The sequence below is a fragment of the Mauremys reevesii genome, linkage group 9, assembly GCF_016161935.1.
Source record: "Mauremys reevesii isolate NIE-2019 linkage group 9, ASM1616193v1, whole genome shotgun sequence".
In the NCBI taxonomy this organism is placed as follows: Eukaryota; Metazoa; Chordata; order Testudines; family Geoemydidae; genus Mauremys; species Mauremys reevesii.
Genome location: NC_052631.1, coordinates 48130423 through 48146732, shown reverse-complemented (window position 1 = coordinate 48146732; position 16310 = coordinate 48130423). Strand labels below are relative to the sequence as shown.

Below are 16310 nucleotides of genomic sequence, written 5' to 3'. Positions count from 1 at the left end.
AAGTATACAATATTTCAGAACAGAATACGTTGGAATCTCTCTCTCTTATTGGCAGTTGTTTTAAAAAGAGTTTTCTGGAGTGGAGGTAATTATATCACATGCAGACCAAAGTGTAGAGGCGGCAGGCCTGAATGAGAGGAAGAGGAGGTTAGTGGGCTCCACAAAGGGGTGGGCCACCTGAACTGTAGCTAAAGGGGGAAAAGAAAATAAAAGGGCTATTTATTTTAAAATGAAAGAAATAAAAAGAGTAATGAAAGAAATAGAATGTAAGGGTTAAAGAACAGTCTAAAAGGTAATTCATAAGGACCAAAACAAAATGGTCAAGTATGTAAGGTTATAAATATAACTAACATAACCATTAGGGCATTCTTGCTGGGGATGCCTTATATCTCAACTTCAGTTGGGCAGATGCAGAATCATTCTCCTTCCAAATTCACCATCTAAACCTAAAAATCCTTTGAGAAGAATTTAACAACCACCCCAAAAAAGAAATCCAAGCCATCACAACTATTCCATAAAGCCATTTGTACTCAAGAGGATCTCTCTTAGCTTCTTGAAGGAAACACCACCTAAACAGAGAGAGAAAAGATCCTTCTTGCTATAAAAGTTGACATGCCAGAGATTCTCACAGAACTCAAGGGACATAGAACCGATATTCAGTCCACACTGCTGCTTATAAAAAAGGACATCTCTGATCTATGTGGGAAGTTCAATATAACTGAAAACGAAGTAGGAAAGAATGATGTCTGCAGCAATATAGGACTCGTAGACCAGAATCAAGTATTTGGAGACAGAAGCAGATTATGGAGCCTGCTTCTGCTTATGGAGTCTGCTTTTGCTTACACCACAGTACATCAGTCTCATCAGTGTAAGAAAGAACCAAAACGGGCTGACAAAGTTCAATAGTTAATAGTATAATTAATCTAATCATATAGTACATATTGGAGCGGCCAATTTGAATAGGGTTATCACAGATGTTACACTTCAGGGTGTTGTTATAAAACAATGAAAAGTCTTAACTGAAATTAAGAATATGCAAGAGGTGTTCTTTGCAGCTGGGCAAGAGGGCTCATTTGGAGCTTTCCCAGTTCTCAGTCAGAGCTGCCTATGAAAAACTACGTTTGAGGATATTGATCCTGCAGCAACTGTACAGTATACAGGAAAGCATCCTACAATGGAGGATGCCACAGACAATTCAGGTAAAACAGACTTAGCATTCAAGAATTTTGTGTGTGTGTTTGTTTTTACTGTTTTATGAATAATGACGTCAGTCCTGATCATGCAAGGTATTAGGTACTGTGGCCCTTATACAGAAAAGAACTTAACCATATGATTAATCCTTAACTCATGCTTATGTGCTTTGCCTGATGAGGGCTGGAGCACTCAGCAACTTGAAATATTGAGCCCAAAATAGATAATCAAATACATTTGTTCACATTCACTTTTCTAAGACAAAAATTGCAGTTGCTTGTCTTCTCACAATCTGTTCTTACAGAGAGAATAGAGGCAAGCACAGGTGGCTTTCAGAGGAGAGCATGATGATGCTACTCAATATGCTAATATGCATCTTGACAGAAAAAATATTAAGATGTATGAATGAACTTCCTAAATCAGCATAAGAATTAGTATACACAAAGAAGCTCTAAAAGACAGAAATGAAGGTCACTTACCTGCCACTGCAGTTCTTCAAGATGGATTCTGCACATTCCCACTCATGGGATGCACAGATGGTGCAGCTCGGACTGTGGGAACTATTTGAAGGAGTGTGCGTTGAAGCACTCTCACACATCCCCCTTTCTGCTCCTGCTCACCTCCTGAGGGTGAGGCTATATAAGTGGGCATGGCACTCCACCCGCCTCAGTTCCTTCCACCACTTCCTCAGGTCCGAAGTTGAAGTAGGACTCAGAGAGAAGGAAATGAGGGCAGGGACCATCAATGTGCATAATCTATCTTGAAAAATTCCGTTTACAGGTGAGTAACCTTCACCTCTTGGAGTAGCTTCTGCACATTCCCACTCATGGCATAGTTTCATAAGCAGCACTCCTGCCTGCATATAGTGGGGCATGGAGTCCTAATTAAATAACAATTGTAATATTGCCGTACCAAACTAAGCATCCAATGTGGATGCCAGATATAGGGAATAGTGTTTTGTAAACGTATAAAAACAAAGTGACTGCTCCACAGATCTCTAACATTGGGGTATGTTTAAGGCAGCTCACAGAAGCCAGCGTGGTCCTTGTGGAGTGCAATCTAAACCCCTCAAAGGAGAGGGACAAAGGTTTCTTTTAGGGCTGCCAAGCGATTAAAAAAATTAATCGCAATTAATCGCACTGTTAAACAGTAACAAGAATACCATTTATTTAAATATTTTTTGATGTTTTCTACATTTTCAAATATACTGATTTCAGTTACAACACAGAATACAAACTGTACAGGGCTCACTTAATATTTATTTTTGATATAAGCGGCGCGGGCCGAGGGACATATTGGCCGTCGCTTCCCGCAGCCCCCATTGGCCTGGAGCAGCGAACCGCGGCCAGTGGGAGCCGTGATCGGCCGAACCTGCGGACGGGGCAAGTAAACAAATCGGCCCGGCCCACCAGTCGCTTTCCCTACACAAGCAGCATCCCAAGTTTGGGAAACACTGCAATGGAGTATGGAATTTTTTTGTTTTTTTACAGGCTATGCTACCACAATGCGTGGGTGAAGGTGAGGGCTGCAAAATCCCTCAAAACTGCTACTAGCAGAAAGAAGAGCTTTTTCTTCCCTCTGTTTGGTGACAAGACCAAGAGCCCCCATCTTCATGTTAGTTATGTAATTCAAAACCTAAAGTACCTCTATGACCTCTTTCTGCACTAAAAGGAGATGATTTGCAAGCTCTGACTCCTCCCACATCATAACACCAACATAATGCTGGGGAGTGTCAAGCAAACCTCTCTCATCCAAGGCATCTAGTTCAGTAGTAGACCAACACTTAACAAATACATTACACATCAGCTTGCCTTCCTACTCATAGATGGATCTGGAGTTCTCATTTAGAGCTAATGCAAAGGCACATACCAACACAGTCTGATTCTGCTCTCAGACCAGTTTTAGAGTTAGAGTTATGCCCACTTCAGTTGTATAACTCTAATGTCTTTACAGTGAGGTCAGAGCACAATCGAGCCCCAGGAGCTCCAGCTTATGCAGTTCAATGTCAGTGGGCAGAGGACTTCTGTCATTCATAATCTGGTTAGCAATAAGAGATCCATGTTCTAGTCTGCACCATCAAACCTGGCTATATGACGCCACAGACTCAGTGCCAGCTCATATCTTTCACTGTAGACTACTTGACAAATCACAATCCCGGAACCTGACAGGTAAGCACAGAAGCAGGGTAGCCACCCTATTTCCATCACAACACAAATGCAAAAAAAACCCTCAAATCCTTTGAATGTAATATCATGCTCAGATCCCTACTTAGCCCACGACCCTGGACATCCTCTTCTCTACTTCCCAACATCTCAGAGACCTGCTGACCTTTCCCTAGTGCCTCTTCACATCTTTATTCACACATCCCTGCCCTCCAAGCACTTGGCCACTCTCCTGTTTTTCATAGTGCTGCTTTCTAGTGTTGAAAGAACCAAGCAGATAGTAAATGAGGCTATGTGGGAGACAGGGGCAGAATGTGGATGTGCAGGGCAAAAGGAAGCAAGGTTGTGCATAAAGCCTAGGGGCAAAAGGGTTGTTTGCAGAGAAGAGGGCTATATTAGGGAAATCGGTGCTATTCAAAGAGGTGGGGGGATCCCAGACCCTGAGTCCCAGTGCCTCTGTCTTTTAAGGGCTCCCTCTACGTTCCTGCCTTAGCTTCCCCAGCAGAAATCCCTCAGTCAAGCTGAGGCAACATTGCCATGAGCAGTCTTTCAAGCATCATGCCTTGACATCGAAGGCCTGAGGGCCCACCTCAGACACCTGACCAGTTCACAGCATTGCTCTCCCTAACCCAGGCCCCTCTGCACATAACCCATCCTCCAAAAGACCCATGCACATGTCTGGTCGTCTCCCTCTATTCCAACATTACCACTAAATTCCTCTGTCCACCTTACCCGTGTAGAAACTTGATTCCCCTTCCCCTTGTCATCTCCAATCAATTTCCTATCATTCCCACATATTTCTGTTCACATACCCCCAGACAGCCCCACTCTCACCCACCCACTGTTCCCTTTTTGCCCAATCTGTCTCAAGGCTTTCATAGACAACCAAAATGTTAAAGTTGAACAACATATGTTTCTTTATGACTAAAACAGTTAAATTCCACAGTTTCATATCCTGGAAGCTTACTTGGCAAGTTTACATTTTTTTAAAACAATTAATTACAATGTTAAAATATTATCTTGTCTTACATAAATAAACCAAGCAATCAGTTGTAAAATAAGGAACAAATTCACCATTATGCTCCAGCTGCTTTGCACTATCTCTGAAGCAGCCATAAATCCATTTTTAACTGGCCATTGTAACTTGATTGATTTGCACTGCTCCAAAGTAGCACAAAACTGCCAGAACCTGCTGGTTTATCTGGCTCTAAAAATAATTTAAAGCCCCCAGAATTCCCAAGTAAAAACACTGTTAAATTGGAATTAAGATGGAGAGTACACATCAGTAATTTAAGGACAAAAACCACTATAATAATGGTTGTAATTGTAGCTAAAACAAGAATTACAAATCCAGGAAATTCAGAGTTAAGATTAACCTTAAAAGACATCCACAATGTTAAGGCATGTAAATGTACAGTGAAGGCACCCAATTAACTTTTTTGCGCTGTACAACAAAATAACCATACGGTTATTATTATTAAGGCATTTCAGTCTTTGTGGTCCCACCTTAGCTGAAACTGCATTTTAACACTGAATTCACTTTTTTCATTTTTTTTAATCCCCTATGGTGTTACTTAGGACCAAATTAAGGCTGTCTGGGTATACTATTTATTTGGGTAAAAAGGGAGACACCTAAATTCTCTTCCTTAACCTCAAAGATTATAATGGTTTTAGTTTTGTTTTGGAGGGACCTAGAATGTTACACCACAAAAATCAACATATTTTTAATTAAATTTAGCAAATAAGGCCTTCTACAGTGCTCATTCTCTTACCGGTATCTGTGAACAAATATACCCTTAAAAATAGAGTTCATCATATTTTCAATTTCATCTTGGTTTTCTTGCAGCTGCAAAAAAGAAATAGAAGATCACTAATATTTCAGACTGGCATCCTGATAATTTATAGTACTAGCATCCTGAAACATTATACTACTAGCTTTAAGAAGTATGCTTCATTCAAATTATAATTAGCATTTCTCTTCCTCCCAATAGGCATAAATAAAAACATTTTATACATATATAGTGCTTTCATGAAAGGAAGTTAATACATCCTACAAACATTAATGAATTTAGATTGAGAAGCAGCCCTTTGACTAAGTCTGATCCCCTTCTTTGCAAAGGAAATTGAGGCAAGGAGAGATTAAGTGCCCAATTCTGCTGACCACCTTCAATCTTCATTTAAGTAAGTGGATCTGCAGGTGCTCAGCATCTCTGGAAATCAGGCCACTTACGAGGCCTATTATGAATTTAGATCAGTAAATTTTTCAAACTTCTGGCCCCAATTCAGGAAAGCATTAAAGCATCTGCTTGGCTTTAAGTATGTGCTTAACTTCCATTGACTTCAATGCACATGCTTAATGTTAAGCATAAGCTTAACTGCTTCACTGAGTAGGGAAACTTTCTAGAATTGGTACCTAGGTGCTTAAAGTTGGGGCTAGTCCCCTGATATCCAGTCTTGTGCCCTAAAGTGAAGATCTACTGTAAAAACAGACCCTCTAAAAAAATGGCATAATGGGGATTCACATTTATTCTCCCTGATTGATTTCTGTATCAAATATGCTGATTTTACAAGTAAAATAATTTCTTTTCTGAGTTCCTGTTGTGAAAACTCATCCTGGGGAAGAGTTCAAATGAATTATTGACATCCTGCATGTCACCACTACTACTATGAAATCTACTGACAAATTATGTCTTCCACTTTCACCTGTATAACTCTCGTGTTTCCAATTGGGATTTACAGGTGCAACTAACTGGAAATTAGTAAGTAATTTTACTGATCATGTGCAAAAGTGAATAGAATCCAGCTCACTCCGTTTCACCTGTGTTGGTTTTGCATGACTTAGGGCTTGTCTTCATACATAACTATAGATAAAACCTCCCAGCCTCCCAAATGTCAACACAGTTATAATGGTATAAATATGTTTATATCAATACATCTTATTCCCATATGGAAAAGGGAATAAGCACATTTATACCAGTATAACTGCATCCACTCTGGATTGTTCCTGTATAACCACAACTAAAAAATCATCCCCCAATTGCTATAACTACACCAATACAAAAACTGTATGTAGACCAGGTATAACAGGAAAAAACAGTAGAACCCTACTTTTGTCACTACATTAAGTAAATATGACTCAGATTACACGAAAAGAACAGATCTGTTGAGAAAGAAGGTGGCCATTTTACATAATATTTTTTCAAGGCACAACTGCCTTTACCACACAAAACCATAATTGATCCATCAAGGAGGGCATTAACTCTTCCTTTTTATAATTCACAGCATTTCTTAATATCAAAGTATAACACTACAAAGTGCAGGAATGAAAATATTTCACGTCCTCAGTACAAAGCCACAATATAGGATTGCAAGTACAGATTGCACAGATATACAATATTTTTCCCCATAGATTCAACATATGAAGGCCAGAAGAGAACATTATGATAATTTAGTCTGACCTCCTGCATAGCACAGACCAGATAATTTCAACAAGTGATTTCATTTATAATACTCAGCATTTCTATAATACCTTCCATGTGAAGATCTCAATGCAATTTGTAAAAACAAAATAGTTATGCCTCACACTTTAGGGTTGCCAATTTTGGTTGGAGGTATTCCCGGAGGTTTCATCACATGACAATCTTTAATTAAATTAAATTAAATTAATCCTGGACAATCCCAGAGGGTTGGCAGCCCTACTTCTCTGAGAGGAGAGGAAGCATTATACACCACTTTACACATGGAAAAAACTGAGGTACCCAGAAATTAAGGAGTTGATTTAGTTGGGGATTGGTCCTGCTTTGAGCAGGGGGTTGGACTAGATGACCTCCTGAGGTCCCTTCCACCCTTGATATTCTAGGATTCTATGAAGCGCTAAATTTTCAAAAAATTGCACACACAAATCCCCATAGATACGTTTATTCCACAGTCCAAGCAAGGGATAAGTGCAAAAGGGACAGTGGGGCACATACAGTCCCTGTACAATGCAAAAGGATGAGTATACCCAAAAGGACAGGATTGCGGGCGTGGCTTCAAGAACAGGCAACACAGTATTTTCGGACTCAAGCCAATTTAGAGAGACAAATTAGAGGATTAAGCACATGAAACCACAAGGGCATAGGCTGAGCTAGTTTTTAATCAGTACTGCCTTTGCTGACCTCATACCCTATATGAAAGCAGCAGCAGCAACTGAGGCACAAGCCCCAGACAGACAGCCACATGAACAGACACTTATGGCTGGAGTCATCCTAGATGAGGCAGAAGAAGAGAAGGACAATGAGGATAAAGATGGGCACAGAGCCTTGTCCACTCTAAGGAAGAACTGGAACCCAAGGAGGAATTCTGAAATGAACTGTTAATTTATGCAGAAATGAGGTAAGTATCTGTGATGGGATGTCCACCCCACACAAGACTGGAAGGGGTTATTGTGCCTATCTAACTGCCCAGCCTGCACCTGAAGGAGGAGCCAGGGCACAGGAAATTGATTAGATAGAGAGGCTCAGCTAGACAGGAACAGGAGGGACCTGTATATAAAGCCCTGAAAGCAGAAGGGGGCTGCAGGGAAATAGGCTGCAGTAACTCCCTGGGAGAAGGGAATTGGGAGGCGGGAAAACAGGGGGAACCAGAAAGGTAGAAAAGGCCCAGGGGGGAAGCAGCAAGATAGGACAATGCAGGTCTTAGCTGCTGACTGGAGGGCCCCTGAGCTGGAAGCCAGAGTAGAAGGCGAGCCTTGGTTCCCTTACCAGCCCCTGAGCACATGGCATAGACCAGGCAAAGGACAGTGGACTGGCTGGGAAAATTTGTTTCAGAAATACTTTGTGGGGCATGCAAGGGGAAACTACGTACTGACCTGGACGGAATGCTGAGTCATGAAGAGGAGACTGTAGTTCTCAGAGGGAGATGGGCTTGGGAGTGAGAAAGGACAACGAGTGTGGACACTGCCAGAAGAAGGCAGCATCTGGCAGAGCTAATCCCCAGGACGGCCAGGAAGAGGCACGATCAACAGTAAGTGGACCCCATGACAGTATCAAAGAAAAGTCAAGGATGCAAGAGTTAAGTTTATAAATAATATGGGGGAGGAAGTAACATAGGGTAGGAATAAATGGTCAGTTCTCAGAATGGAGAGAGGTAAATAGTGGTGTCCCCCAGAGGTCTGTACTGGGACCAGTACAGTTCAACATATTCATAAATTATCTGGAAAAAGGGGTAAACAGTGAAGTGGCAAAATGTGCAGATGATACAAAACTACTCATGATACTTAAGTCCAAAGCAGACTGTGAAGAGTTACAAAGGAATCTCACAAAACTGGGTGACTGAGCAACAAAATGGCAGATGAAATTCAATGTTGATAAATGCAAAGTAATTGAAAATATAATCCCAACTAAACATATAAAATGATGAGGTCTAAATTAGCTGTCAACCTGTGGAACTCTTTTCCAGGGGATGTTCTGAAGGCCAAGACTATAACAGGATTCAAAAAATAACTAGATAAATTCATGGAGGATAGGTCCATCAATGGCTATTAGCCAGGATGGGCAGGGATGGTGTCCCTAGCCTCTGTTTGCCAGGAACTGGGAATGGGCAACAAGGGATGGATCACTTGATGATTACCTGTTCTGTTCATTTCCTCTGGGACACCTGGCATTGGCCACTGTCTTAAGAAAGGATACTGAGCTAGATGGACTTTTGGTCTGACCCAGGATGGCCGCTCTTATGAGTACAGAAAAAGAAGACTAAGCAATACACAGACATTCAGTTCAAATGGGAAAATGAGCTGCAATGTACAAGATTCAATGGGGTAGGTCACGGGACACAGTGGAGGATTCATTCCCTTTGTTTTCCCTCAGTGTTTTCCACAGTGGCTCTGAGATTAGCTGAGAATGGACCCACAATCGCTGGCCACTGTGTTGAGCGGCAGTAGTAACTGGAAGCACAGCAGGGCACTGGCCCCTTCCACAACTAGTGCTGTTGGTGCTGAGTCACTGAGATGGGATGTCTGTGAGTCGACATGTTGGTCTCTGCCATCTCAACATGGTTAAGCGCTGCTGAGAGACTATGTTCTGAGCCAACTGTTGATGAAAATGATTGCCTTGAGATTTGTAAATTATCTTCCACTGTTAGTTCTTCCGCACCATCAGCCATGACACTAGCATGAGTAAAAGAAAGCATCTCCCTTGTGCCTGCCATCTCTCTTGGCCCAGTTCTGGGTGTTTCTCTTTCATATCCAGGAGGAAATACAGAATCTACTTATAAATTACCAGATCAGTCTCCACCCCCTGGATAATTCCCCCAGAGGAAGCGTTGGCCAGGTAAGAATCTCCATCCATCTGACGCCTCAGCTAGCTAAAGAGTCTAGTAAGATAGCAAGTTGTGGGCTGGCAGAAGCTGCCAACACACGAAAACCAAACAAGCAATAAAGATCACTTGGGCAATCAGAAATGAACTGGCAATCACAGACATTGGGACACCGACAGGACATCAAAGACGACTCTAATCTTTTTGTTTTGGTCACAAGGTCAGTCAGTGATGCATTAAAAAATATCTGTTTATTTCTGCTAATGTTGTCACTAGCTGCTCATTGCTAATGTGTCCAGACCAGCAATCTTCTGCATGAGTTTATGATGATGGTCTAGGCCACCTACTGAGTTATCTGCTGTTCTCCCTCAATGTAGCTAGATGGCCCTTCACAACTCTTTATGGTCAATTTGTCCTTGGAATGTACATGCAGGTCTCTCCGTCATCCTTGATCTCATAATCCTCCGGGGCCCATCCATAGCACTGACAATGTCAGTTATTTTTTTCTGATCAGTGTTCATCTTACAGAGCAAATCTCTACAAGCCTCGGTTTCTGCACCAATAGTTCCGCAGTGAGGAACTTAACCTTCTTTTTGCTATCTTTTGGGACCATCACCAAAACAGATAAGGCACTGCTATCAGGCTTGTTGGTAGCATGTCCAACTCTGTAGTGGCTGATTTTCTATGTGCAGGTTGAATCTGCATCTTAATGATCTATCAGAACATGCTACTCTGGCAGGTGTGGGCATAGCAACACAACAGTCTCAAGTTGCAGTTGGGGAGGTTTAGGTTGGATATTAGGAAAAAATTTTACTAGGAGGGTTGTGAAGCACTGGAATGGGTTACCTAGTGAGGTGGTGGAATCTCCTTTCTTAGAGGTTTTTAAGATCAGGCTTGACAAAGCCCTGGCTGGGATGATTCAGTTGGGGATTGGTCCTGCTTTGAGCAGGGGGTTGGACTAGATGACCTCCTGAGGTCCTTCCAACCCTGATATTCTGTGATCCCTAATTAGCCTGCCAAACTGGCACCCATGTTTTGAATATCTGTCAATCATTTGGGCATGCTGGTGTGCCCTACTGCCTCTGGCTCCTCTCAGGAATCTTTAAACCACAATGTGCTTTGTGAACAGACATTTAAATGACCATTGGCTGTTCCTTTAGCCACTTTGTGCCTATTCACTAAACATCTCCTCTGAAAATTTTGCCTAATGGATCACAAGAGCGCAAGTCGAGGGACAAGAGAGAGAAGCCAACAAGCCTGGCAGGGGCAGAACACAGCAATAAGGATTAGCAGGAGCTCACTGACCATCTCATTGGTGCAGAAGCATCAAGATAGAAGGGGGCTATTCGGCAGAGATGTTTTCAGAGCTTTGTATACTCCGAGTTTTCAAGTCCATGGAATTTGATGCAGAATCTACCTGATACTGCAGAAATGTGATCCAGAATCTACATATTCATATGTAAGAATTAGAACCCACATTTAAAAACCTGGTTGCCTAAAGCTAGACCCAAATTAAAGTGGCCCAATTTTCAGAGATGCTGAGCACCTCTGAAGTCAATTTGGGCTAAAGATGTTGGATGACTTTTGATATCAGGACACTTATTTAGGTTCCTAAATTTAGACTGAAGTCCTTAATTTTAGGCACCCAGGCTTGAAAATTTTGACTTAAGTTTCCAGTCCTTTTGGTTGTAAAGAGAACCTTACAAATATGAATCAAGTGCAAACCAGTGCAGTGTTGTCTTCCTAACTCAGGAGACAGCCCAGAAAGCTTTAAAAAGTGTGATGTGCCCATTCATAGATTCACAGAAACGTGGGGCTGGAATTAAGTCAAATCCCCTGTCCTGTGGCAGCACCAATAAACCTAGACCAGCAGTTCTCAAACTGTGGGTCGGGACCCCAAAGGGGGCTGCGACCCCATTTTAATGGGGTTGCCACAGCCAGTATTAGACTTGCTGGGACCAAGGGCTGAAGCAGAAGCCCAAGCTCCACCCCCACCCAGGGCAGCGGGACTTGGGCTGCAGCCCCCTCTCCCCTGACCCAGGGCAGGAGGGCTCAGGCTCCGACCCTTCCCCTGGGGTCATGTAGTAAATTTGTTGTTGGAAGAGGGTCACGGTGCAATGAAGTTTGGGAACCCCAGACCTAGGCCATTCCTGACAGGTATTTGTCCAACCTGTTGTTTTTAAATGTCCTGCCTTGGAAGCCTATTCCAGTGCTTCACTACCCTTAGAGCTAGAAAGATTTTCCTAATATCTAACATAAATCAACCTTGCTGCAGAGCAAGCACATTACTTTTTGCCATACTTTCAGTGACATGGAGAATAACTGATCACTGTTCTCTTTCTAACAGCACTTAATAAATTTGAAGACTATCAGGTTCCCCCTCGGTCTTCTTTTCTCAAGATTAAACATAACCAGTTTTTTTTAATCTTTCCTCATAAGTCAGGTTTTCTAAATGTTTTATTTTTGTTGCTATCTTCTGGATTCTCTCCAATTCCTCCACATCTATCCTTAAGTGTGGCACCCAGAACTGGGCACAGTACTCTAGCTGAGGCCTCACCAGTACCAAGTAGAGCAGGACAATTACTTCCATATCTTACACAACACTCCTATTAATACGCTCCAGAATGATATTAACCTTTTCTGCAGTTACATCACAATGTTCACTCATGTTCAATTGATGATCCAATGGAATCCCAGATCCTTTTCAGCAGTACTACTATCTAACCAGTTATTTCCCATTTTGTACTTGTGCATTTAATTTTTTTCTTCCTAAATGTAGCACTTGGCTTTTGTCTCAACTGAATTTCATCTTGCTGAATTCAGACCAATTCTCCAATTTGTCAAGGTTATTTTGAATACTAATCCTGTCCTCCAAAGTGCTTGCAATCCCTCCCAGATTGGTGCCATCTGCAAATTTCATAGGCATTCTCTCCACTTCATTATCCAAGTCATTAATGAGAATATTCAATAGTATTGGATCCAGGACTGACCCCTCCGGGACTCCACTAGATATGCCCACTCAGTCTAACAGTGAACCATTGATATCTACTCTTTGAGCACAGTATTTCAACCAATTTTGCACCCACCTAATAGCAATTTCATCTAGACCGAATTTCCCTAGTTTGCTTATGAGGCTGTCATGTGAGATTGTGTCCAAAGCATTACTAAAATCAAGATATATCACATCTATTGCTCCCCCGCAGTAACCCTGTCAAATTAGGTTAGTTACACATGATTTGTTCTTGACAAATCCATGCTGGCTATTCTTTATAACCCTATTATTCTCTAGGTGCTTACAAATTGATTAATAGTTTGTTCCAGTATATTTCCAGATATCAAAGTTAGGCTGACTGATCTCTAATTCCTCAGGTCCTCTTTGTTCTCCATTTTAAAGAAAGGTACTAAGTTTCCCTTCTCCATTCTTCTGAGACCTCATCCATCCTCCAGGAGTTCTCAAAGATAATTACTAATGGTTCCAAGATTGCTTTAGCTAGTTTCTCAAGTACCGTAGGATGAATGTCATCAGGCCCTACCAACTTGAATACATCTAACTTATCTAAATATTCTTTAGCCTGTTCTTTCCCTATTTTCCCCCTTGTTAATATTAATTCTGTTGAGTATCTAGTTGGCATTAGCCTCTTTAGTGAAGACCAAAACAAAATAGGCATTAAACACTTTGACTTTCTTGATTACATCAATTATTAGTTTTCCTTCCCTGCTAAGTAGAGGACCTACACTTTCCTTCGTCTTTCTTTTGCTCCTAATGCATTTAAAGAGCCACTTTTGTGTTCCTGGCTCATTCCCCTCAGAGACAGAGTATAGACTCTTGAGACCTGAGTGGCTGAACTGGAGAGGTATATATCAAGGAGACTTTCACGGCCACAGCAGAACAATCTCATCCTCAGTCTGACTACCTCTGTGCTGTTGAGGAGGATGAAAGTCTCGAGGAAAAAGAATATCAAGCTGGAGCAGAGGGAAACGATCCTATAGTTGGGACCTTCAATCCAGATGATGTCATAGTATCCTCTTGTGTGGGTGGGGATCCCAGTTATTAAGAAGAGACAGGTAACAGTAATGGTAATAATAATTATTAGAAATACACATAGTTGGGTTTGTGGTCCATACAAACCCTGAACGGATCCCTATTCTCTTCACCAACAAACACTAGCACCTTATAGGCCTGCCAAGGGTCATGCATCTCACGTGGCCATCATGTATTTGACAGGTCTGTCATCATTCCTGCAGAAGTGGTAAAATGTTACCCATTTCTCGTATACCTATTATGGAGGCAGCAGTTGCAGCTCCACAGTTAAGACTAAGTTGAGTTTCCCCCAAATTTGGGTCCAGAATGAATTTTCTCTGAATTTACAAGTAAATCCATTAATGAATTTATGAATTACATTTCATTTTTAAATGGTTCCTTTGAGAAATTTAACATTTGTGTTGGTCTTTTCTTTGCCCAGAATGATCTAAGTAACAGTGTGATAAACTGGGAAATATCTGTATTATTTCTTAGAAGTATGGTGTGCCCCTCTATGTATTTGTTTAACATGGATTGTTTGATATGGAACTAGATTAAAAGGGGTTGTTAAAGCAGTGGTTCTCAACCAGAGGTACACGTACCCCTAAGGGTATGCAGAGGTCTTCCAGGGAGTACATTAACTCATCCAACAGGGTGACTGGGCAACAAAATGGCATATGAAATTCTGCATTAAAAAGAACTAGCAAAGTCAGTACAAACTAAAATTTCATACTGACTTTATACTGCTCTGTATACTATACACTGAAATGTAAGTACAATATTTATATTCCAATTGATTTATTTTATAATAAGATAAAAATGAGAAAGTAAGCAATTTTTTAATAACAGTGTGCTGTGATACTTTTGTATTTTTATGTCTGATTTTGTAAGCAAGTAGTTTTTAACTGAGGTGAAATTTGGGGGTACACAAGACAAATTAGATTCCTGAAAGGCATACAGTAGTCTGGAAAGGTTGAGAGCCACTGTGTTAAAGGAACCAAGAAGGAAAGGTAAAATTATGACACAGATAAGAGTCCTTGAAATCTGTTTATAGGGAAATACACCCTACCTGGCTCCAGTCAGACTAAGAACAGCTTACTCTTCCCCAGGTTAAAGCCTAGGACCAAAAAGGAGGATACTAAATATTAGAGCACCCTGGATTTAGAAAAGGGTAGACTGGTTAAATGAATAGCCCAGGACATCAGTGAGAACTGACAAGCTGGCAAGAAGATAAGGCGGGAGAGAGAGAAGCTGAAACTGCTTCTTTTTGGGCAACAAATCTGAAGTACAGTCCTACACTGATGTGTCAATAGAAGAGGAGAACAAATTGATAAACTAAACAGTAAGAAGTCACCAGGACCAGATGGTATTCACCCAGGAGTTCTGAAGGAACTCAAATATAAAATTGCAGCGCTATTAACTGTAATATGTAACCTATCACTGAAACAAGCCACTGTACCAGATACCAGGAAGGGAGCTAATGTAACACTATTATTATTTTTTTTTAAAAGGGCTCCAAAGGCGATACTGGCAATTACAGGCTGATGAACGTAATTTCAGTACCAGGCAAAATGATAGAAACTATAGTAAAAACAGAATTATCAGACACACAAACACAATTTGTTGGGGAAGAGTCAACACCGCTTTTGTATAGGGAAAAGATGCATCACCAATCTATTAGAGTTCATTGAAGGTGTCAACAAAAATGTGGATAAGGGTGATACAGTGGATACAGTGTATTCAGATTTTCAGAAAACCTTTGACAGAGCTATAGGCTCTTAAGGAAACTAGGTAGTCATGGTATAAGAGGGAAGTTCTTCTCATGGATCAGTAACTGGTGGATCAGTAACTGGATAAAAGATAGGAAAAATAGGGGAGAAATAAATGGTCAGTTTTCTCAATGGAGAAACATAAATAGCCAGGTTTCCCAACGATCTGTAATGGGATCTTTGTTGTTCAACATATTCATAAATGATCTGGAAAAAGGAAGTGAACAGTGCAAAGAAGAGTTTGCAGATGATACATAATTATTTAAGATAGTTAAGTCCAAAGCTGACCGTGAAGAGTTATAGAGGGATCTCACAAAACAGGGTGACTGGGCAACAAAATGGCATATGAAATTCTGCTTTGCACTTATAAATGTTATGCATACTGGAAAAAATAATCCCAACTACATATACTTACACAATGGGGGACTGTACCATGGGAAGCAGAGACTCTGAAAAAGATATAGGGATTGTGGTAGATAATCACCTGAATAAGAGCTCCCAGTGAGATGCTGTGGCCAAAAAAGCAAATGTAATCCTTGGATGGATAAACAGGGGAATCTCAAGTAGTACTAGACAGTTTATTTTGCCTCTATTTTGGCACTGGTGTGACCATTGCTGGAATACTGTGTCCAGTTCTGCTGTCCACAATTCAAGAGAAGAGCCACAAGAATGATTAAGCAGCAAAGAATCCTGTGGCACCTTATAGACTAACAGACGTTTTGCAGCATGAGCTTTCGTGGGTGAATACCCACTTCTTCGGATGCAAGCAGTGGAGATTTCCAGGGGCAGGTGTATATATATGCAAGCAAGAAGCAAGCTAGAGACAACGAGGTTAGATCAATCAGGGAGGATGAGGCCCTGTTCCAGCAGCTG

At 41.2% G+C, this 16310-nt stretch overlaps 1 protein-coding gene across 7 annotated transcripts in view; it reads right to left on the bottom strand.

The window, feature by feature from the left end:
* The window catches only part of STAG1 (stromal antigen 1), a 356975-nt gene that overhangs the window by 168171 nt on the left and 172494 nt on the right, over positions 1-16310 (bottom strand). For all 7 annotated transcript variants that reach the window (XM_039487594.1, XM_039487595.1, XM_039487599.1 and 4 more), the window contains one exon: positions 5126-5199. In XM_039487594.1, the coding sequence (XP_039343528.1) occupies positions 5126-5199 (74 nt within the window). The remainder of the gene's footprint in view (positions 1-5125; positions 5200-16310) is intronic.